The sequence below is a fragment of the Lampetra fluviatilis genome, chromosome 68 (assembly GCF_964198595.1).
Source record: "Lampetra fluviatilis chromosome 68, kcLamFluv1.1, whole genome shotgun sequence".
Lineage (NCBI taxonomy): Eukaryota > Metazoa > Chordata > Hyperoartia > Petromyzontiformes > Petromyzontidae > Lampetra > Lampetra fluviatilis.
This window is the reverse complement of record NC_136342.1, coordinates 4,681,671-4,703,740: the sequence shown is the minus strand read 5'-3', so window position 1 is coordinate 4,703,740 and position 22,070 is coordinate 4,681,671. Positions and strand designations below refer to the sequence as shown.

Here is a 22,070-nt window from a genome sequence, read left to right as displayed (position 1 = left end):
AGTGGCTGAGTGAGTGAGTGGGTGGGTGAGTGAGTGAGTGAGTGAGTGAATGAGTGAGTGAGTGAGTGGGTGGGTGAGTGAGCGGGTGGGTGAGTGGGTGAGTGGGTGAGTGAGTAGGTGAGTGAGTGGCTGAGTGAGTGAGTGGGTGAGTGAGTGAGTGGGTGGGTGAGTGAATGGCTTGAGTGAGTGAGTGGCTGAGTGAGTGAGTGGGTGAGTGGGTGAGTGGATGACTGGGTGAGTGACTGGGTGAGTGACTGGCTGAGTGGGTGGGTGAGTGGGTGAGTGAGTGTCTGAGTGAGTGGGTGAGTGAGCGGGTGAGTGAGTGGGTGAGTGGATGAGTGAGTGTCTGAGTGTGTGGGTGAGTGGGTTAGTGAGTGGGTGAGTGAGTGGGTGAGTGAGTCACTGGGTGAGTGAGTGAGTGAGTATGTGAGTGGGTGAGTGAGTGGGTGAGTGAGTGGGTGAGTGAGTGTCTCAGTGAGTGAGTGAGTGACTGGCTGAATGGGTGAGTGAGTGAGTGGGTGAGTGAGTGTGTGAGTGGCTGAGTGAGTGGGTGAGTGGATGACTGAGTGGCTGAGTGACTGAGTGAGTGTCTGAGTGAGTGAGTGAGTGGCTGAGTGGGTGGGTGAGTGAGTGAGTGAGTGAGTGGGTGAGTGGGTGAGTGAGTGGGTGAGTGACTGGCAGAGTGGATGACTGAGTGGGTGAGTGAGTGTCTGAGTGAGTAAGTGGGTGAGTGAGTGGGTGAGTGGATGACTGAGTGAGTGGGTGAGTGAGTGACTGAGTGGGTGAGTGAGTGTGTGAGTGGCTGAGTGAGTGGGTGAGTGGATGACTGATTGGCTGAGTGACTGAGTGGGTGAGTGAGTGTGTGAGTGGCTGAGTGAGTGGATGGGTAAGTGAGTGAGTGGGTGAGTTAGTGGGTGACTGTTGTGCCACTGCTCACCTCATCTTTGTCCAGCAGGAGCAGCTGCTTGTCCGACAGCACGCAGTAGCGCTCCAGCCAGTCCACACGCTCCCTGCAGGGAGACTTCCCGCACGAAAGTCGGTGCGTCTCCGGCACCTTCACGTCTACGAACAGACACACACAGACACACACACAGACACACACACACACAGACACACACACAGACACACACACAGACACACACACACACAGCCACACATACAGACACACAGACACACAGCCACACACACACAGACACACACACACACAGACACACACACAGACACACACACACACAGCCACACATACAGACACACAGCCACACACACACAGACACACACACACAGACACACACAGACACAGACAAAGATAAAGAACCCCCGAATAGCCTTAACAGACTGTAGGGGCAAGTGCTGTTAGTGAGCACCTATGAAGGCCGGAACGGCACACGAGGGGGTGGGTAGCCAACACCACGCCCGACCGCCTTTGTCTCCCCAGTGGCGATGTTGACACACCGCACCAGGTACTCATTTGAGGCTGAGTCGACCTAGGGGAGGCCCAGGACCGGTTCAGATAATCGTCACCGGTGGTGTTGGTCGTGAGCGGGAATCGAACCCGGGTCGCCAGGTTCGTAGCGCAGCGTAGTGCTAACCACTACACTACCGCTCCCCACACTACCACCCACACCAACACCCACCCACCATCCACCCACCCACCACACCACCCACCCACCCACCACACCACACCACCCACCCACCACACCACCCACCCACCCACCCACCACACCACCACCCACCCACCACACCACAACCCACCCACCCACCACCCACCCACCCACCACGCCACCCACCCACCCACCCACCACGCCACCCACCCACCCACCCACCACGCCACCCACCCACCCACCACCCACCCCCCCACCACACCACCACCCACCCACCACCCACACCACCCACCCACGACACCCCCCACCACACCACAACAGGGGGGGGGTCGTGCTTGCTCCACTGCGGAGTTCCTCGACGCCTGTTGACTGAGGGCGGTGGCTGGAAGTGTAAACACACAGACACACACACACAGACACACACACACAGACACACACACACACAGACACACACACACACAGACACACACACACACAGACACACACACACACACACAGACACACACGCACAGACACACACACACACACACAGACACACACACACACATACACACACAGACACCACACACACACAGACACACATACCACACAGACACACACACATACATACACACACAGACACACATGTGTGTCTGTGTGTGTCTGTGTGTGTGTGTCTGTGTGTGTATGTGTCTGTGTGTGTGTGGCTGTGTCTGTGTGTGTCTGTGTGTGTCTGTGTGTCTGTCTGTGTGTGTGTCTGTGTGTGTGTGTGTATCTGTGTTGTGCAGTGAACATCGCTAGCACTGGGGGAGAGACAAAGGCGGCCGGGCGAGGTGGTGCTGGCCACCCACCCCTCGTGTGCCCACAGCGCCGGCAGCCTTCATAGGCGATGCTCGCTGACAGCACTTGCCCCTAGGGCCTGCCAGAGGCTACACGGGGGACCTTTGCCTTGAGCTCCGACTCAGCAGCTGTCCCAATCAGCCGAGCGTGAGACGCAAAGACAAAGCTCCCCCGTGTAGCCTCTAACAGGCTGCAGGGGCAAGTACATATTGTGCGCACAGTGCATACTGTATATACAATACCCCTTGTGCACTGTACATACAGTACGCACAGCGGATACAGTACACGCGGTGCATACAGTATATACAGTACATACAGGGTCTCTGTGTGATGAGTCTGTGGGTCTCTGTTTGATGAGTCTGTGGGTCTCTGTGTGGTGAGTCTGTGGGTCTCTGTGTGGTGAGTCTGTGGGTCTCTGTGTGGTGAGTCTGTGGGTCTCTGTGTGGTGAGTCTGTAGGTCTCTGTGTGGTGAGTCTGTGGGTCTCTGTGTGGTGAGTCTGTGGGTCTCTGTGTGGTGAGTCTGTGGGTCTCTGTGTGGTGAGTCTGTGGGTCTCTGTGTGGTGAGTCTGTAGGTCTCTGTGTGGTGAGTCTGTAGGTCTCTGTGTGGTGAGTCTGTGGGTCTCTGTGTGGTGAGTCTGTGGGTCTCTGTGTGGTGAGTCTGTGGGTCTCTGTGTGGTGAGTCTGTGGGTCTCTGTGTGGTGAGTCTGTAGGTCTCTGTGTGGTGAGTCTGTGGGTCTCTGTGTGGTGAGTCTGTGGGTCTCTGTGTGGTGAGTCTGTGGGTCTCTGTGTGGTGAGTCTGTGGGTCTCTGTGTGGTGAGTCTGTGGGTCTCTGTGTGGTGAGTCTGTGGGTCTCTGTGTGGTGAGTCTGTAGGTCTCTGTGTGGTGAGTCTGTGGGTCTCTGTGTGGTGAGTCTGTGGGTCTCTGTGTGGTGAGTCTGTGGGTCTCTGTGTGGTGAGTCTGTGGGTCTCTGTGTGGTGAGTCTGTAGGTCTCTGTGTGGTGAGTCTGTAGGTCTCTGTGTGGTGAGTCTGTGGGTCTCTGTGTGGTGAGTCTGTGGGTCTCTGTGTGGTGAGTCTGTGGGTCTCTGTGTGGTGAGTCTGTGGGTCTCTGTGTGGTGAGTCTGTAGGTATCTGTGTGGTGAGTCTGTGGGTCTCTGTGTGGTGAGTCTGTGGGTCTCTGTGTGGTGAGTCTGTGGGTCTCTGTGTGGTGAGTCTGTGGGTCTCTGTGTGGTGAGTCTGTAGGTCTCTGTGTGGTGAGTCTGTGGGTCTCTGTGTGGTGAGTCTGTGGGTCTCTGTGTGGTGAGTCTGTGGGTCTCTGTGTGGTGAGTCTGTGGGTCTCTGTGTGGTGAGTCTGTAGGTCTCTGTGTGGTGAGTCTGTGGGTCTCTGTGTGGTGAGTCTGTGGGTCTCTGTGTGGTGAGTCTGTGGGTCTCTGTGTGGCGAGTCTGTGGGTATCTGTGTGGTGAGTCTGTAGGTCTCTGTGTGGTGAGTCTGTGGGTCTCTGTGTGGTGAGTCTGTGGGTCTCTGTGTGGTGAGTCTGTAGGTCTCTGTGTGGTGAGTCTGTGGGTCTCTGTGTGGTGAGTCTGTAGGTCTCTGTGTGTTGAGTCTGTGGGTCTCTGTGTGGTGAGTCTGTGGGTCTCTGTGTGGTGAGTCTGTGAGTCTCTGTGTGATGAGTCTGTGGGTCTCTGCGTGGTGGGTCTGTGGGTCTCTGCGTGGTGAGTCTGTGGGTCTCTGCGTGGTGAGTCTGTTGGTCTCTGTGTGGTGAGTTTGTGGGTCTCTGTGTGGTGAGTCTATGGGTCTCTGTGTGGTGAGTCTATGGGTCTCTGTGTGGTGAGTCTGTGGGTCTCTGTGTGGTGAGTCTGTGGGTCTCTGTGATGAGTCTGTGGGTCTGTGTGGCGAGTCTATGGGTCTATGTGTGCTGAGTCTGTGGGTCTCTGTGTGGTGAGTCTGTGTGATGAGTCTGTGGGTCTCTGTGTGATGAGTCTATGGGTCTATGTGTGCTGAGTCTGTGGATCTCTGTGTGATGAGTCTGTGGGTCTCTGTGTGATGAGTCTGTGGGTCTGTGATGAGTCTGTGGGTCTCTGTGTGATGAGTCTGTGGGTCTCTGTGTGATGAGTCTGTGGGTCTCTGTGTGATGAGTCTGTGGGTCTCTGTGTGATGAGTCTATGGGTCTCTGTGTGGTGAGTCTGTGGGTCTCTGTGTGGTGAGTCTGTGGGTCTCTGTGTGGTGAGTCTGTGGGTCTCTGTGTGATGAGTCTGTGGGTCTCTGTGTGATGAGTCTGTGGGTCTCTGTGTGGTGAGTCTGTGGGTCTCTGTGTGGTGAGTCTATGGGTCTCTGTGTGGTGAGTCTGTGGGTCTCTGTGTGAGTCTGTGGGTCTCTGTGTGGTGAGTCTATGGGTCTCTGTGTGGTGAGTCTGTGGGTCTCTGTGTGAGTCTGTGGGTCTCTGTGTGAGTCTGTGGGTCTCTGTGTGATGAGTCTGTGGGTCTCTGTGTGGTGAGTCTGTGGGTCTCTGTGGTGAGTCTGTGGGTCTCTGTGCGGTGAGTCTGTGGGTCTCTGTGTGATGAGTCTGTGGGTCTCTGTGTGGTGAGTCTGTGGGTCTCTGTGTGGTGAGTCTGTGGGTCTCTGTGTGATGAGTCTGTGGGTCTCTGTGCGGTGAGTCTGTGGGTCTCTGTGTGATGAGTCTGTGGGTCTCTGTGTGGTGAGTCTGTGGGTCTCTGTGTGATGAGTCTGTGGGTCTCTGTGGTGAGTCTGTGGGTCTCTGTGTGGTGAGTCTGTGGGTCTCTGTGTGATGAGTCTGTGGGTCTCTGTGTGGTGAGTCTGTGGGTCTCTGTGGTGAGTCTGTGGGTCTCTGTGTGGTGAGTCTGTGGGTCTCTGTGTGATGAGTCTGTGGGTCTCTGTGGTGAGTCTGTGGGTCTCTGTGTGGTGAGTCTGTGGGTCTCTGTGTGATGAGTCTGTGGGTCTCTGTGTGGTGAGTCTGTGGGTCTCTGTGTGGTGAGTCTGTGGGTCTCTGTGTGGTGAGTCTGTGGGTCTCTGTGGTGAGTCTGTGGGTCTCTGTGTGATGAGTCTGTGGGTCTCTGTGTGATGAGTCTGTGGGTCTCTGTGGTGAGTCTGTGGGTCTCTGTGTGGTGAGTCTGTGGGTCTCTGTGTGATGAGTCTGTGGGTCTCTGTGTGGTGAGTCTGTGGGTCTCTGTGGTGAGTCTGTGGGTCTCTGTGTGGTGAGTCTGTGGGTCTCTGTGTGATGAGTCTGTGGGTCTCTGTGGTGAGTCTGTGGGTCTCTGTGTGGTGAGTCTGTGGGTCTCTGTGTGATGAGTCTGTGGGTCTCTGTGTGGTGAGTCTGTGGGTCTCTGTGTGGTGAGTCTGTGGGTCTCTGTGGTGAGTCTGTGGGTCTCTGTGTGGTGAGTCTGTGGGTCTCTGTGGTGAGTCTGTGGGTCTCTGTGTGGTGAGTCTGTGGGTCTCTGTGGGATGAGTCTGTGGGTCTCTGTGTGGTGAGTCTATGGGTCTCTGTGGTGAGTCTGTGGGTCTCTGTGTGGTGAGTCTGTGGGTCTCTGTGTGATGAGTCTGTGGGTCTCTGTGTGATGAGTCTGTGGGTCTCTGTGTGGTGAGTCTGTGGGTCTCTGTGTGGTGAGTCTGTGGGTCTCTGTGTGGTGAGTCTGTGGGTCTCTGTGTGGTGAGTCTGTGGGTCTCTGTGTGGTGAGTCTGTGGGTCTCTGTGTGGTGAGTCTGTGGGTCTCTGTGTGGTGAGTCTGTGGGTCTCTGTGTGATGAGTCTGTGGGTCTCTGTGTGGTGAGTCTGTGGGTCTCTGTGTGGTGAGTCTGTGGGTCTCTGTGTGATGAGTCTGTGGGTCTCTGTGTGAGTCTGTGGGTCTCTGTGTGATGAGTCTGTGGGTCTCTGTGTGGTGAGTCTGTGGGTCTCTGTGTGGTGAGTCTGTGGGTCTCTGTGTGATGAGTCTGTGGGTCTCTGTGTGAGTCTGTGGGTCTCTGTGTGATGAGTCTGTGGGTCTCTGTGTGGTGAGTCTGTGGGTATCTGTGTGGTGAGTCTATGGGTATCTGTGTGGTGAGTCTATGGGTCTCTGTGTGATGAGTCTGTGGGTCTCTGTGTGAGTCTGTGGGTCTCTGTGTGATGAGTCTGTGGGTCTCTGTGTGATGAGTCTGTGGGTCTCTGTGTGGTGAGTCTGTGGGTCTCTGTGTGATGAGTCTGTGGGTCTCTGTGTGATGAGTCTGTGGGTCTCTGTGTGATGAGTCTATGGGTCTCTGTGTGGTGAGTCTGTGGGTCTCTGTGTGAGTCTGTGGGTCTCTGTGTGATGAGTCTGTGGGTCTCTGTGTGAGTCTGTGGGTCTCTGTGTGGTGAGTCTATGGGTCTCTGTGTGATGAGTCTGTGGGTCTCTGTGTGATGAGTCTGTGGGTCTCTGTGTGAGTCTGTGGGTCTCTGTGTGAGTCTGTGGGTCTCTGTGTGATGAGTCTGTGGGTCTCTGTGTGAGTCTGTGGGTCTCTGTGTGATGAGTCTATGGGTCTCTGTGTGATGAGTCTGTGGGTCTCTGTGTGAGTCTGTGGGTCTCTGTGTGAGTCTGTGGGTCTCTGTGTGAGTCTGTGGGTCTATGTGTGATGAGTCTGTGGGTCTCTGTGTGAGTCTGTGGGTCTCTGTGTGAGTCTATGGGTCTCTGGGGTGAGTCTGTGGGTCTCTGTGTGGTGAGTCTATGGGTCTCTGTGTGGTGAGTCTGTGGGTCTCTGTGTGGTGAGTCTGTGGGTCTCTGTGTGGTGAGTCTGTGGGTCTCTGTGTGGTGAGTCTATGGCTCTCTGTGTGAGTCTGTGGGTCTCTGTGTGATGAGTCTGTGGGTCTCTGTGTGAGTCTGTGGGTCTCTGTGTGAGTCTGTGGGTCTCTGTGTGGTGAGTCTGTGGGTCTCTGTGTGGTGAGTCTGTGGGTCTCTGTGTGAGTCTGTGGGTCTCTGTGGTGAGTCTGTGGGTCTCTGTGTGGTGAGTCTGTGGGTCTCTGTGTGGTGAGTCTGTGGTTCTCTGTGTGGTGAGTCTGTGGGTCTCTGTGTGGTGAGTCTGTGGGTCTCTGTGTGGTGAGTCTGTGGGTCTCTGTGTGGTGAGTCTGTGGGTCTCTGTGTGGTGAGTCTGTGGGTCTCTGTGTGGTGAGTCTGTGGGTCTCTGTGTGGTGAGTCTGTGGGTCTCTGTGTGAGTCTGTGGGTCTCTGTGTGGTGAGTCTGTGGGTCTCTGTGTGGTGAGTCTGTGGGTCTCTGTGTGAGTCTGTGGGTCTCTGTGTGAGTCTGTGGGTCTCTGTGTGGTGAGTCTGTGGGTCTCTGTGTGATGAGTCTGTGGGTCTCTGTGTGGTGAGTCTGTGGGTCTCTGTGTGGTGAGTCTGTGGGTCTCTGTGTGAGTCTGTGGGTCTCTGTGTGGTGAGTCTGTGGGTCTCTGTGTGGTGAGTCTGTGGGTCTCTGTGTGGTGAGTCTGTGGGTCTCTGTGTGGTGAGTCTGTGGGTCTCTGTGTGGTGAGTCTGTGGGTCTCTGTGTGGTGAGTCTGTGGGTCTCTGTGTGGTGAGTCTGTGGGTCTCTGTGTGGTGAGTCTGTGGGTCTCTGTGTGGTGAGTCTGTGGGTCTCTGTGTGAGTCTGTGGGTCTCTGTGTGGTGAGTCTGTGGGTCTCTGTGTGATGAGTCTGTGGGTCTCTGTGTGATGAGTCTGTGGGTCTCTGTGTGATGAGTCTATGGGTCTCTGTGTGGTGAGTCTGTGGGTCTCTGTGTGAGTCTGTGGGTCTCTGTGTGATGAGTCTGTGGGTCTCTGTGTGAGTCTGTGGGTCTCTGTGTGGTGAGTCTATGGGTCTCTGTGTGATGAGTCTGTGGGTCTCTGTGTGATGAGTCTGTGGGTCTCTGTGTGAGTCTGTGGGTCTCTGTGTGAGTCTGTGGGTCTCTGTGTGATGAGTCTGTGGGTCTCTGTGTGAGTCTGTGGGTCTCTGTGTGATGAGTCTATGGGTCTCTGTGTGATGAGTCTGTGGGTCTCTGTGTGAGTCTGTGGGTCTCTGTGTGAGTCTGTGGGTCTCTGTGTGAGTCTGTGGGTCTATGTGTGATGAGTCTGTGGGTCTCTGTGTGAGTCTGTGGGTCTCTGTGTGAGTCTATGGGTCTCTGGGGTGAGTCTGTGGGTCTCTGTGTGGTGAGTCTATGGGTCTCTGTGTGGTGAGTCTGTGGGTCTCTGTGTGGTGAGTCTGTGGGTCTCTGTGTGGTGAGTCTGTGGGTCTCTGTGTGGTGAGTCTGTGGGTCTCTGTGTGGTGAGTCTGTGGGTCTCTGTGTGAGTCTGTGGGTCTCTGTGTGGTGAGTCTGTGGGTCTCTGTGTGGTGAGTCTATGGCTCTCTGTGTGAGTCTGTGGGTCTCTGTGTGATGAGTCTGTGGGTCTCTGTGTGAGTCTGTGGGTCTCTGTGTGAGTCTGTGGGTCTCTGTGTGGTGAGTCTGTGGGTCTCTGTGTGGTGAGTCTGTGGGTCTCTGTGTGAGTCTGTGGGTCTCTGTGGTGAGTCTGTGGGTCTCTGTGTGGTGAGTCTGTGGGTCTCTGTGTGGTGAGTCTGTGGTTCTCTGTGTGGTGAGTCTGTGGGTCTCTGTGTGGTGAGTCTGTGGGTCTCTGTGTGGTGAGTCTGTGGGTCTCTGTGTGGTGAGTCTGTGGGTCTCTGTGTGGTGAGTCTGTGGGTCTCTGTGTGGTGAGTCTGTGGGTCTCTGTGTGGTGAGTCTGTGGGTCTCTGTGTGAGTCTGTGGGTCTCTGTGTGGTGAGTCTGTGGGTCTCTGTGTGGTGAGTCTGTGGGTCTCTGTGTGAGTCTGTGGGTCTCTGTGTGAGTCTGTGGGTCTCTGTGTGGTGAGTCTGTGGGTCTCTGTGTGATGAGTCTGTGGGTCTCTGTGTGGTGAGTCTGTGGGTCTCTGTGTGGTGAGTCTGTGGGTCTCTGTGTGAGTCTGTGGGTCTCTGTGTGGTGAGTCTGTGGGTCTCTGTGTGGTGAGTCTGTGGGTCTCTGTGTGGTGAGTCTGTGGGTCTCTGTGTGGTGAGTCTGTGGGTCTCTGTGTGGTGAGTCTGTGGGTCTCTGTGTGGTGAGTCTGTGGGTCTCTGTGTGGTGAGTCTGTGGGTCTCTGTGTGGTGAGTCTGTGGGTCTCTGTGCCATGGTAACCCCCACCGCCATCTAAGATTCCCGGCATTCTCCGGACGCACGGACTAGCCGCACCAGCTGATGGCCCAATGGAGGGGGGGAGAGGGGGGAGAGAGAGGGGGGGGAAGAAGATCGAGGGGAGGGGGGGGAGAGGGGGGGAGAAGGGGGGGAGAGGAGAGAGAGGGGGGGGAGAGAGGGGGGAGGAGAGAAGGGGGAGGGAGGAGAGAGAGGGGGGAGAGAGAGGGGGGGGGGAGATAGGAGAGAGTGGGGGGGGGGAGGCAAGAACGTGAAATCCACGGAGTGCCTCTGATGGTGACGGTGTCCTGGCGCACGAACTCCACCACAAGTCGACCATCATCAGAGTCTTCTACGGCAGCCTGTTCTCCCCTGTAGACACAGCAGGGGCGGCCAGGCGGAGGCGTGAAGCGCTCTACCCACCCTGGGGGAAGACGGCAAAGAGCCGCTGGAGCAAAAGCTCGCCAGGAATGACCTTATTCTTAGGTTTTTTCGGTAAAGTCACGTAGGTAAAAAATTAAAATTAATAAAAGTAATATAAAAATAAAATAAAAATCACGACGTTTCTTCAGGTGAAGACGGAAGCTTGTGTTGCCTCCGAAACGTCGTGATTTTTTTTACTTTTATTAATTTTATTTTTTTACCTACGTGACTTCACCGAAAAAACCTAAGAATATGAATCCTTGCAGTCACGAAAGCTTCAAATCTAGAAGGAATAACCTTGACGCAGCTGTAGGAGGACTGGCCCCAAATAAATCATCCCCAGGGCTAGACGGGCTAACGGGGGAGTTTCACGCCGCTTTTTGACCGTCCCTACGGGAGGACTACAGAGAGGTGCTGGAGGAAGCCGCTGTCACCGGGCTGATGCCTCAGTGTTGGAGGAGGGCGGTGCTCACTCTGCTCGCCAAAGACGGAGACCTGAGGCACCTACAAAACTGGTGTCCCTCCTGAACAGACTACAACATATTGACGAAGTCTCTCTCCCTGCGACTGAAAGGGGTGATTGCACAAGTCGTAACCAGGGACCAGTCCTACACCGTCCCCGGACGAACCATCCACGACGGCATCTTCCTAGCCAGGAACCTAATCGCGGTGCCCCAGAGGTTGGGCAGCGGTGCCCCAGAGGTTGGGCATCACAACCGCGTTTCTGACCATTGACCAGGAAGAGGCTTTTGACAGAGTGGACCTCAAATACCCGCTGGGAACCCTCAAGACATTTGGTTTTGGGGATGGCTTTGTCCGAACGATGCGCCTACTCTACACCAAGGCGGAGTGCGTGATCAAGGTCGCTGCCCCGGTCAAGTTGGAGCGAGGAGTGAGACAGGGATGCCCAATGTCGTGCCAACTTCACGCCCTGGCTTTAGAACCTTCCCTGAGTCTCATCAGGCGGATACTCAGCGGCCTGGTGCTCAGGGCACCAAGTGTCAAGTTGGTCCTGACGGCATACGCCGACGACGTCCTCCTCATCCTGCGCTCCGTGGATGATGTCGCCCTGCTGCACGAGTGCCAGGAGATCTTTTCGAAGGCCTCCTCATCTAAAATGAACTGGCAAAAGTGCAGCGGCCTGCTGGTTGGAGCGTGGGACATGACCCAGTGTCCCGAGAAGGCAAAAGCTTCAATTGGAGCACAACATCATCACTGCTGTGACCACCTGGGGGTGTTCCTGGGACCAGAGGAGGAACCACCGCAGAGGAACTGGGTCGAGCTGGAGGAGAAGGTGAAGGAGCGGCTGGGCACCTGGAGTCGCCGGTGCAAGCTCCTCACCTTCAGGACAAAGACGTTGGTGGTGAACCAGCCGGTGACGTCCATGCCGTGGCACCGACTCTTCTCCCTGCACCCCCCATGAGCCTCGTCAACGCGCTTCAGGAGCGAGTCCTCGACTTCTTCTGGTCGGGCGGAGGACACCGGGTCGCGGCTGGGGTCCTGGCCCTGCCACTGGATGAGGGCGGTCATGGGCTGGTGTGTGTGCGGAGTCAGCTGGCCACCTTCCGACTACAGGCCGCACACAAGTTCCAGCACGCCGCCCCTGCACCGGCCTGGAGCGTCACGGCCTCCTTCCTCCTGAAACAGCTGGGGGCTCTGCAGTGCTCCAAACAACTATTCTACTTGGACCTGCAGGGCCTCCCACTGGGACAGCTGCTGCCACCTTTCTACAGGAGCCTCCTGCAGACGTGGAGCTCCCTCGCCGTCAGGAGGCTGAACCAGCCACGATCGGCCGAGCATCTGGTCTTCGAACCGATCCTCAGGAGCCCGCAGACAAAGCTGCCGTCCACCACCGCCACCCCCGGCATGGAGAGGCGCCTCACCAACGCGCCGCTCACCAGGATGGGAGATCTGGTGGAGCCTGGAACACGGGGCCGGTGGCTTGGACCGGCAGACATGGCCGCAATGACAGGGGGCTGCAGTCGCTCCGGGTGGCTGCCCGGATCCTGGCCGAAGCCAAGGGGCCTTCTCAGCGGCAGCGGAGAGAACGACCCCCCCCCCCCCCCCATCGGCGTTGGGGATGACGAGGCCCCTCTCGGTCCCCCTCCACCGGAGCTCTTCGTCGTGCCGCTGCATCGCCAATGCCGACAAGCGACGGCGGATCACAACCTGGAAGACCTACCGGAGGTGGCCTTCGCAAATGTCAAGAGGAAGGTGCTCTACTCCTACATGGTCCAGTTTCACCAACAGGGCACCCTGAGGAGCCACAAGGAGCAGGCCTGGAGGAGAGCCCTGCTGCCCTGCATCTCTCCGGAGAGGCCTCGCTGGAGGCAACTCCACTCCAGCCCGACGTACAACCGCATCGGTGACCTCGGCTGGAGCATCGCCCACGGCACCGTCACCACCGACGCCTCCCCGGCGCGCTTCACCGACACGTCCCCGGAGTGCCGGTTCTGCGGTAAAGTGGAGACGGTGGCGGACCAATACGTGGAGTGCAAGAGCCTGGACTTGTTGTTCAAGGTCCTGAGAAACATCCTCCTGAGGTTCAGCCTCCACTTCTTCCCGACGGTCCTCATCTTTGGACACGCGAAGGGCGACGGACCCCAACATCTTCAGGGGCTGGTCAACGTGCTCGTCGGCTACGTCAAGTTCGCCGTATACAGGGCGAGGAAGGTGGCCCTGGAGGGGAAACGTCCGGCCAGCAGCCTGGGCATCTCCCGGGCTCTGGTCGGAGCCCCAGGGTGTGTGGGCCGGAGTTCCGCCATTTGGCGCGGCTGACCCACGCCGTGCCGGCCTTCAAGGAGCAGTGGGCGATGGAGGAGGCCGTGTGCTCGCTGGCAGATGATGGGGAGCTCTGCATACTGATGTGAGCTACCCGTCGGAGGCCGTTGGACTGCGAGAAGGGCTGGGTGCAGAACGAGAGTGAGCGAGAGAGCGAGCGAGAGAGCGAGCGAGAGAGAGAGTTAGAGAGTGAGCGAGAGAGTGAGAGAGAGAGCGAGCGAAAGAGCGAGCGAGAGAGAGAGTGAGAGTGAGAGAGAGAGCGAGAGAGCGAGCGAGAGAGCGAGCGAGAGAGCGAGCGAGAGAGCGAGCGAGAGAGCGAGCGAGAGAGCGAGCGAGAGAGCGAGCGAGAGAGCGAGCGAGAGAGAGAGTTAGAGAGCGAGCGAGAGAGCGAGCGAGCGAGCGAGAGAGAGAGTGAGCGAGAGAGTGAGCGAGAGAGTGACTGAGAGAGCGAGCGAGAGAGTGAGCGAGAGTGAGCGAGAGAGTGAGCGAGAGAGAGAGCGAGAGAGAGAGCGAGAGAGTGAGCGAGAGAGTGAGCGAGAGAGCGAGAGAGAGAGCGTGCAGTCAGACAGACGCCCATACCCACAGAGAGAGATGGAACTCCGCGATGAGTAGAAGGTTAAGAGAGGTGAGCGAGAGAGTGAGCGAGAGAGTGAGTGAGAGTGAGCGAGAGAGCGAGCGAGAGAGTGAGTGAGCGAGAGAGTGAGCGAGAGAGAGAGCGAGAGAGTGAGCGAGAGAGTGAGCGAGAGTGAGCGAGAGAGTGAGTGAGAGTGAGCGAGGAGAGCGAGCGAGAGAGTGAGTGAGAGAGCGAGCGAGAGAGTGAGGCGAGAGAGAGATGCGAGCGAGAGAGTGAGCGAGAGAGAGAGCGAGAGAGAGAGCGAGAGAGTGAGCGAGAGAGCGAGCGAGAGAGTGAGTGAGAGAGCGAGCGAGAGAGTGAGCGAGAGAGAGAGCGAGCGAGAGAAAGAGCGAGAGAGAGAGCGAGAGAGAGAGCGAGAGAGCGAGAGAGCGAGAGTGAGCGAGAGAGTGAGCGAGAGAGTGAGCGAGAGAGAGAGCGAGAGAGAGAGTGAGAGAGTGAGCGAGAGAGTGAGTGAGAGAGCGAGCGAGAGAGAGAGAGAGAGTGAGCGAGAGAGAGCGAGCGAGAGAGTGAGCGAGAGAGTGACCGAGAGAGCGAGAGTGAGCGAGAGAGTGAGCGAGAGAGTGAGCGAGAGAGAGAGTGAGAGAGTGAGCGAGAAAGTGAGTGAGAGAGCGAGCGAGCGAGAGAGAGAGAGTGAGCGAGAGAGCGAGCGAGAGAGTGAGCGAGAGAGTGACCGAGAGAGCGAGAGTGAGCGAGAGAGTGAGCGAGAGAGTGAGCAAGAGAGAGAGTGAGAGAGTGAGCGAGAGAGTGAGTGAGAGAGCGAGCGAGAGAGAGAGAGAGAGTGAGCGAGAGAGTGAGGGAAAGAGTGAGCTAGAGAGTGACCGAGAGAGCGAGAGAGAGAGAGTGAGCGAGAGAGCGAGAGAGAGAGAGTGAGCGAGAGAGCGAGAGAATGAGCGAGAGAGCGAGAGAATGAGCGAGAGTGAGTGAGAGAGTGAGCGAGAGAGTGAGCGAGAGAGTGAGTGAGCGAGAGAGTGAGCGAGAGAGAGAGCGAGAGAGTGAGCGAGAGAGTGAGCGAGAGTGAGCGAGAGAGTGAGTGAGAGAGTGAGCGAGAGTGAGTGAGAGAGTGAGCGAGAGAGTGAGCGAGAGAGTGAGTGAGCGAGAGAGTGAGCGAGAGAGAGAGCGAGAGAGTGAGCGAGAGTGAGTGAGAGAGTGAGCGAGAGAGTGAGCGAGAGAGTGAGTGAGCGAGAGAGTGAGCGAGAGAGAGAGCGAGAGAGTGAGCGAGAGAGTGAGCGAGAGTGAGCGAGAGAGTGAGTGAGAGTGAGCGAGAGAGCGAGCGAGAGAGTGAGTGAGAGAGCGAGCGAGAGAGTGAGCGAGAGAGAGAGCGAGCGAGAGAGTGAGCGAGAGAGAGAGCGAGAGAGTGAGCGAGAGAGCGAGCGAGAGAGTGAGTGAGAGAGCGAGCGAGAGAGTGAGCGAGAGAGAGAGCGAGCGAGAGAAAGAGCGAGAGAGAGAGCGAGAGAGAGAGCGAGAGAGCAAGAGAGCGAGAGTGAGCGAGAGAGTGAGCGAGAGAGTGAGCGAGAGAGAGAGCGAGAGAGAGAGTGAGAGAGTGAGCGAGAGAGTGAGTGAGAGAGCGAGCGAGAGAGAGAGAGTGAGCGAGAGAGCGAGCGAGAGAGTGAGCGAGAGAGTGACCGAGAGAGCGAGAGTGAGCGAGAGAGTGAGCGAGAGAGTGAGCGAGAGAGAGAGTGAGAGAGTGAGCGAGAGAGTGAGTGAGAGAGCGAGCGAGAGAGAGAGAGTGAGCGAGAGAGCGAGAGAGTGAGCGAGAGAGTGACCGAGAGAGCGAGAGTGAGCGAGAGAGTGAGCGAGAGAGTGAGCGAGAGAGAGAGTGAGAGAGTGAGCGAGAGAGTGAGTGAGAGAGCGAGCGAGCGAGAGAGAGAGAGTGAGCGAGAGAGTGAGCGAGAGAGTGAGTGAGAGAGCGAGCGAGAGAGAGAGAGTGAGCGAGAGAGCGAGCGAGAGAGTGAGCGAGAGAGTGACCGAGAGAGCGAGAGTGAGCGAGAGAGTGAGCGAGAGAGTGAGCGAGAGAGAGAGTGAGAGAGTGAGCGAGAGAGTGAGTGAGAGAGCGAGCGAGCGAGAGAGAGAGAGTGAGCGAGAAAGTGAGGGAAAGAGTGAGCTAGAGAGTGAGCGAGAGAGTGACCGAGAGAGCGAGAGTGAGCGAGAGAGTGAGCGAGAGAGTGAGCGAGAGAGTGAGTGAGAGAGCGAGCGAGAGAGAGAGAGAGAGTGAGCGAGAGAGTGAGGGAAAGAGTGAGCTAGAGAGTGACCGAGAGAGCGAGAGAGAGAGAGTGAGCGAGAGAGCGAGAGAGAGAGAGTGAGCGAGAGAGCGAGAGAATGAGCGAGAGTGAGTGAGAGAGCGAGCGAGAGAGCGAGAGAGTGAGCGAGAGAGTGAGCGAGAGAGTGAGCGATAGAGTGAGCGAGAGTGAGCGAGAGATGGGGGTTTACATAAAGCAAGTTTAAAAATTTTAATTAAAAAAAAGTACGAAATGATGAACGAAGCAAAGTGCTGAATACACCGAGCATCGTTTTCACTGATCGTAAAAAAAAAAGAGAGAGGGGGGGTAGAGAGAGAGAGGGGGGGGTAGAGAGAGAGGGGGAGGGGGGTAGAGAGGGGGGGTAGAGAGAAAGGGGGGGGTAGAGAGAAAGGGGGGGGGGTAGAGAGAAAGGGGGGGGGGGGTAGAGAGGGGGGTAGAGAGAAAGGGGGGGGTAGAGAGGGGGGGGTAGAGAGAAAGGGGGGGGGTAGAGAGAGAGAGGGAGGGGGGTAGAGATGGGGGTAGAGAGAAAGGGGGGGGGGGGTAGAGAGGGGGGGTAGAGAGAAAGAAGGGGGTAGAGAGAGAGAGGGAGAGGGGTAGAGAGGGGGGGGTAGAGAGAAAGGGGGGGGGGGTAGAGAGAGAGAGAGAGGGGGGTAGAGAGAGAGAGGGAAGGGGGTAGAGAGGGGGGGGGTAGAGAGAAAGGGGGGGGGGGGTAGAGAGAGAGAGGGAGGGGGGTAGAGAGAAAGGGGGGGGGGGGTAGAGAGAGAGAGGGAGGGGGGTAGAGAGGGGGGGGGTAGAGAGAAAGGGGGGGGGGTAGAGAGAGAGAGGGAGGAAGGTAGAGAGTGGGGGGGTAGAGAGAAAGGGGGGGGGGGTAGAGAGAGAGAGGGAGGGGGGTAGAGAGAGAGAGGGAGGGGGGTAGAGAGAAAGGGGGGGGGTAGAGAGAGAGAGGGAGGGGGGTAGAGAGGGGGGGGTAGAGAGAAAGGGGGGGGGTAGAGAGAGAGAGGGAGGGGGGTAGAGAGGGGGGGGGGTAGAGAGAAAGGGGGGGGGGGTAGAGAGAGAGAGGGAGGGGGGTAGAGAAGGGGGGGGTAGAGAGAAAGGGGGGGGGGTAGAGAGAAAGGGGGGGGGGGGTAGAGAGAGAGGGAGGGGGGTAGAGAGGGGGGGGTAGAGAGAGAGGGAGGGGGGTAGAGAGGGGGGGGGTAGAGAAAAAGGGGGGGGGTAGAGAGAAAGGGGGGGGGGGTAGAGAGAGAGAGAGGGAGGGGGGTAGAGAGGGGGGGGGGTAGAGAGAAAGGGGGGGGGTAGAGAGAGAGAGAGGGAGGGGGGTAGAGAGGGGGGGGTAGAGAGAAAGGGGGGGGGTAGAGAGAAAGGGGGGGGGGTAGAGAGAAGGGGGGGGGTAGAGAGAAAGGGGGGGGGTAGAGAGAAGGGGGGGGTAGAGAGAAGGGGGGGGGGGGTAGAGAGAAGGGGGGGGGTAGAGAGAAAGGGGGGGGGGTAGAGAGAAAGGGGGGGGGGGTAGAGAGAAGGGGGGGGGTAGAGAGAAAGGGGGGGGGGGTAGAGAGAAAGGGGGGGGGGGGTAGAGAGAAGGGGGGGGGGGTAGAGAGAAAGGGGGGGGGTAGAGAGAAGGGGGGGGTAGAGAGAAAGGGGGGGGGGTAGAGAGAGAGAGGGAAGGGATAAGAAGGAGAGCAGAGCTTGAAATATTTCGTGAAATATTTCAAGTAAACAGGGTTAGGGGGGGGGGGCACTTTGAGCAAAGCATTGAGGGGAAAAAAAACACGAAAAGATGAACGAATCAAAAAGTGCCGACTACACCGAGGAGCATCATTTTCTTTCCTCTGAAGGTAAAAAAATAAAAATAAAAAAGAGTGGGGGGGCGGGGGGGTGAGAGGGAGAAGGGGGAGGGGGGAAGGGGTGGGGGATGACGTCACAGAGTGGCCCCTCCCACGACAGCGGTGGGCGTGGTTAGCGAGTGGAGAGCAAACCTCTGGGCCACGATCACCAGCACGTGTTCCCGTCGCTATGACGATTACCGATTGTTGTTGTTGTTGTGATTGTTGTTGTTGTTGTGATTGTTGATGTTGTTGTGATTGTTGATGTTGTTGTGATTGTTGATGTTGTTGTGATTGTTGATGTTGTTGTGATTGTTGATGTTGTTGTGATTGTTGATGTTGTTGTGATTGTTGATGTTGTGATTGTTGATGTTGTGATTGTTGTTGTTGTTGTTGTGATTGTTGATGTTGTGATTGTTGTTGTTGTGATTGTTGTTGTTGTGATTGTTGTTGTTGTTGTGATTGTTGTTGTTGTTGTGATTGTTGTTGTTGTTGTGATTGTTGTTGTTGTTGTGATTGTTGATGTTGTTGTGATTGTTGATGTTGTTGTGATTGTTGATGTTGTTGTGATTGTTGATGTTGTTGTGATTGTTGATGTTGTGATTGTTGTTGTTGTGATTGTTGTTGTTGTTGTGATTGTTGATGTTGTTGTGATTGTTGTTGTTGTTGTGATTGTTGATGTTGTTGTGATTGTTGATGTTGTTGTGATTGTTGATGTTGTTGTGATTGTTGTTGTTGTTGTGATTGTTGTTGTTGTTGTGATTGTTGATGTTGTTGTGATTGTTGATGTTGTTGTGATTGTTGATGTTGTTGTGATTGTTGATGTTGTTTTGATTGTTGTTGTTGTTGTGATTGTTGTTGTTGTTGTGATTGTTGATGTTGTTGTGATTGTTGATGTTGTTGTGATTGTTGTTGTTGTTGTGATTGTTGATGTTGTTGTGATTGTTGATGTTGTTGTGATTGTTGATGTTGTTGTGATTGTTGATGTTGTTGTGATTGTTGTTGTTGTTGTGATTGTTGATGTTGTTGTGATTGTTGATGTTGTTGTGATTGTTGTTGTTGTTGTGATTGTTGATGTTGTTGTGATTGTTGATGTTGTTGTGATTGTTGATGTTGTTGTGATTGTTGATGTTGTTTTGATTGTTGATGTTGTTGTGATTGTTGTTGTTGTGATTGTTGTTGTTGTTGTGATTGTTGATGTTGTTGTGATTGTTGATGTTGTTGTGATTGTTGATGTTGTTGTGATTGTTGTTGTTGTTGTTGTGATTGTTGTTGTTGTTGTGATTGTTGTTGTTGTGATTGTTGTTGTTGTGATTGTTGATGTTGTTGTGATTGTTGATGTTGTTGTGATTGTTGATGTTGTTGTGATTGTTGATGTTGTTGTGATTGTTGTTGTTGTTGTGATTGTTGTTGTTGTTGTGATTGTTGTTGTTGTGATTGTTGTTGTTGTTGTTGTGATTGTTGATGTTGTTGTGATTGTTGATGTTGTTGTGATTGTTGATGTTGTTGTGATTGTTGATGTTGTTGTGATTGTTGATGTTGTTGTGATTGTTGATGTTGTTGTGATTGTTGTTGTTGTTGTTGTGATTGTTGTTGTTGTGATTGTTGTTGTTGTTGTTGTGATTGTTGATGTTGTTGTGATTGTTGTTGTTGTTGTGATTGTTGTTGTTGTGATTGTTGTTGTTGTTGTGATTGTTGATGTTGTTGTGATTGTTGTTGTTGTGAGTACTGTGATTATTGTTGTTGTTGTGATCATTGTTGCTGTGATCATTGTGATTAATGTTGTTGTTGTGATCATTGTTGCTGTGATCATTGTGATTAATGTTGTTGTTGTGATCATTGTTGCTGTGATCATTGTGATTAATGTTGTTGTTGTGATCATTGTTGCTGTGATCATTGTTGCTGTGATCATTGTGATTAATGTTGTTGTTGTTGTGATCATTGTTGCTGTGATCAGTGATTAATGTTATCGTGATGATTGTGATTATTGTTAGGGTGTGTGAGTGTAACTGTGTGTGTGAGTGTGTGTGGTGTGTGTGTGGTGTGTGTGGAGTGTGTGAGTGAGTGTGTGTGTGAGTGTGGGTGTGAGTGAGTGTGTGTGTGAGTGTGTGAGTGGAGTGTGTGAGTGTGTGAGTGAGTGTGTGTGTGTGAGTGAGTATGTGAGTGTGCGAGTGGAGTGTGTTGTGTGTGTGAGTGTGTGTGTTTGTGTGAGTGAGTGTGTGTGTGTGAGTGTGAGTGAGTGCGAGTGTGTGCGAGTGTGTGCGAGTGTGTGTGTGTGAGTGTGTGTGTGAGTGTGTGTGTGAGTGTGTGTGAGTGTGTGTATGAGTGTGTGAGTGAGTGAGTGTGTGAGTGAGTGAGTGTTTGTGTGAGTGTGTGTGTGAGTGTGTGTGTGAGTGTGTGAGTGAGTGTGTGTGAGTGTGTGTGAGTGTGAGTGAGTGCGAGTGTGTGCGAGTGTGTGAGTGTGTGTGAGTGGAGTGTGTGAGTGAGTGTGTGAGTGAGTGTGTGAGTGTGTGAGTGAGTGTGTGAGTGTGTGATTGAGTGTGTGAGTGAGTATGTGAGTGTGGGAGTGGAGTGTGTTGTGTGTGTGAGTGTGTGAGTTTGTGTGTGAGTGTGTTAGTGTGTGTGTGTCTGTGTGAGTGTGTGTGAGTGTGTGTGGAGTTTATTGGTGCTGTTAGCAAGTAGCAGCGCCTATGAAGGCCGGCACGGCACACGAAGGGGTGGGTGGCCAACACCCACACACTGACACACTGATGACACACACGCACCAAATACACACACACCAAAACCAATACCCCCCATTCACCACTGTGTGATGGTGACGTCACCACGGTACCTGTGTCAGGCTAGGTGCAGGAGGTCACGGGACAGACCCTGCAGGTGCCACATGTCGACTGACTGAGACGACTGGCTGATGCACCACCTGTGCCCCCTACTGCGCTAACTTGCTGTGCTTTAGCCACCCGGCGCTCCGCTCGTTGTTGTGAGCGTCGCTCCTCCGCCCTCCGTTGTTGTTGGAGGGCGACTGCCTCCAACTGCCCAGTAGCGTCCTTCACGAGCCTCCTTCAGAGGCCGATCTTGACACCGCTGGTACCAGTCATCGGCAAGTCCACTCAGCTCCACATCCTCCTGTACCACATCACTCCATCTCGTCTCTAGCCCGTGCCGCGCCCGTTTATCCCCCTCGATCCGGCCGAACAAAAGCTGTTAAGGTATGCGGTGGCTGGGCATGCGGGCTACATGACCCAGCCAACGCAGCCTTGCCTGCCGGAGGAGCTCAACGATTGGACTTTGTCCAGATCTTTCAAGGATTTGTGAGCTCCTCACACAATCCAGCCTGGTTAAACCCAGGATGGATCGTAGGCAGGCCAGCCTAAATGTTTCTAACCGGCGAAGATTTTCCATTAGGGGGGTCCACGTTGTGCAAACATAGGGTAGGGAGGGAATGACCGTGGCCGAGAAGACCTGAAGCTTAGTGCGGAGCGACAGACCAGGTAGCTTCCACACAGCGTTACGCAACCGATGAAAAGATATTGCCGCTCGACTGATTCGGAGTGAATCATGTTAAACCGGAGCCGGTAATGAGCACACTGCCCAGGTATGGGAAACTCTCCGCTCTCTCCACTACTGCCCCATAACCGATTGGGAGTTGTGAGCTGGAGTGTCCGATGGTACAAAATACCCAGGCAGGTGCTTAGTTTTGGTGGGGCTGATGGTAAGGCCCCACCTCTTAGTGGCACGCTCCAGTCTCAGCAGCAGCGTCTCCAACTCCTCCTCTGAGTGAGCTGTAATTACCAGGTCGTCGGTATACATAACGTGGTTGACACACACTCACACATTGCCACACACACACTCACACATTGTCACACACACACTCACACACTGACACACACACACTCACACACTGACACACACACTAACACATTGACACACTCACACACTAACACACACTCACACACGTTGACACACACAATCTAACACACTGACAAACACACACTCACACACACTAACACACACACTCACACACGTGCACAGAAGCTGTATAATCCGTAGGCATAGGAGCGCTCAGAATAACCTGCAAGCCACCCTCAGTGCAGACGATCAGCTGCTGATGGCACTGCGGTTGCTACAGCCGCTCGTGCTGCCCCACATTCCCTGCCTCCCCCTTACACACACACAGCACAGAGACCCTGTACACACACACAGAGAGACCCTGGACACACACAGCACAGAGACCCTGGACACACACACACACAGAGACCCTGGACACACACAGCACAGAGACCCTGGACACACACACACACACAGAGACCCTGGACACACACAGCACATAGACCCTGGACACACACACACACACAGAGACCCTGGACACACACAGCACAGAGACCCTGGACACACACACACACACAGAGACCCTGGACACACACAGCACAGAGACCCTGTACACACACACACACAGAGACCCTGGACACACACGCACACACAGCACAGAGACCCTGGACACACACAGCACAGAGACCCTGGACACACACACACACACAGAGACCCTGGACACACACAGCACATAGACCCTGGACACACACACACAGCACAGAGACCCTGGACACACACACAGCACAGAGACCCTGTACACACACACA

At 55.0% G+C, this 22,070-nt stretch overlaps 1 protein-coding gene across 1 annotated transcript in view; it reads right to left on the bottom strand.

The window, feature by feature from the left end:
• The window catches only part of LOC144952480 (ras GTPase-activating protein nGAP-like), a 109,390-nt gene that overhangs the window by 71,844 nt on the left and 15,476 nt on the right, over positions 1 to 22,070 (bottom strand). Inside the window, exon 2 of the mRNA XM_078882920.1 lies at positions 938 to 1,062. Coding sequence (XP_078739046.1) covers positions 938 to 1,062 — 125 coding nt within the window. The remainder of the gene's footprint in view (positions 1 to 937; positions 1,063 to 22,070) is intronic.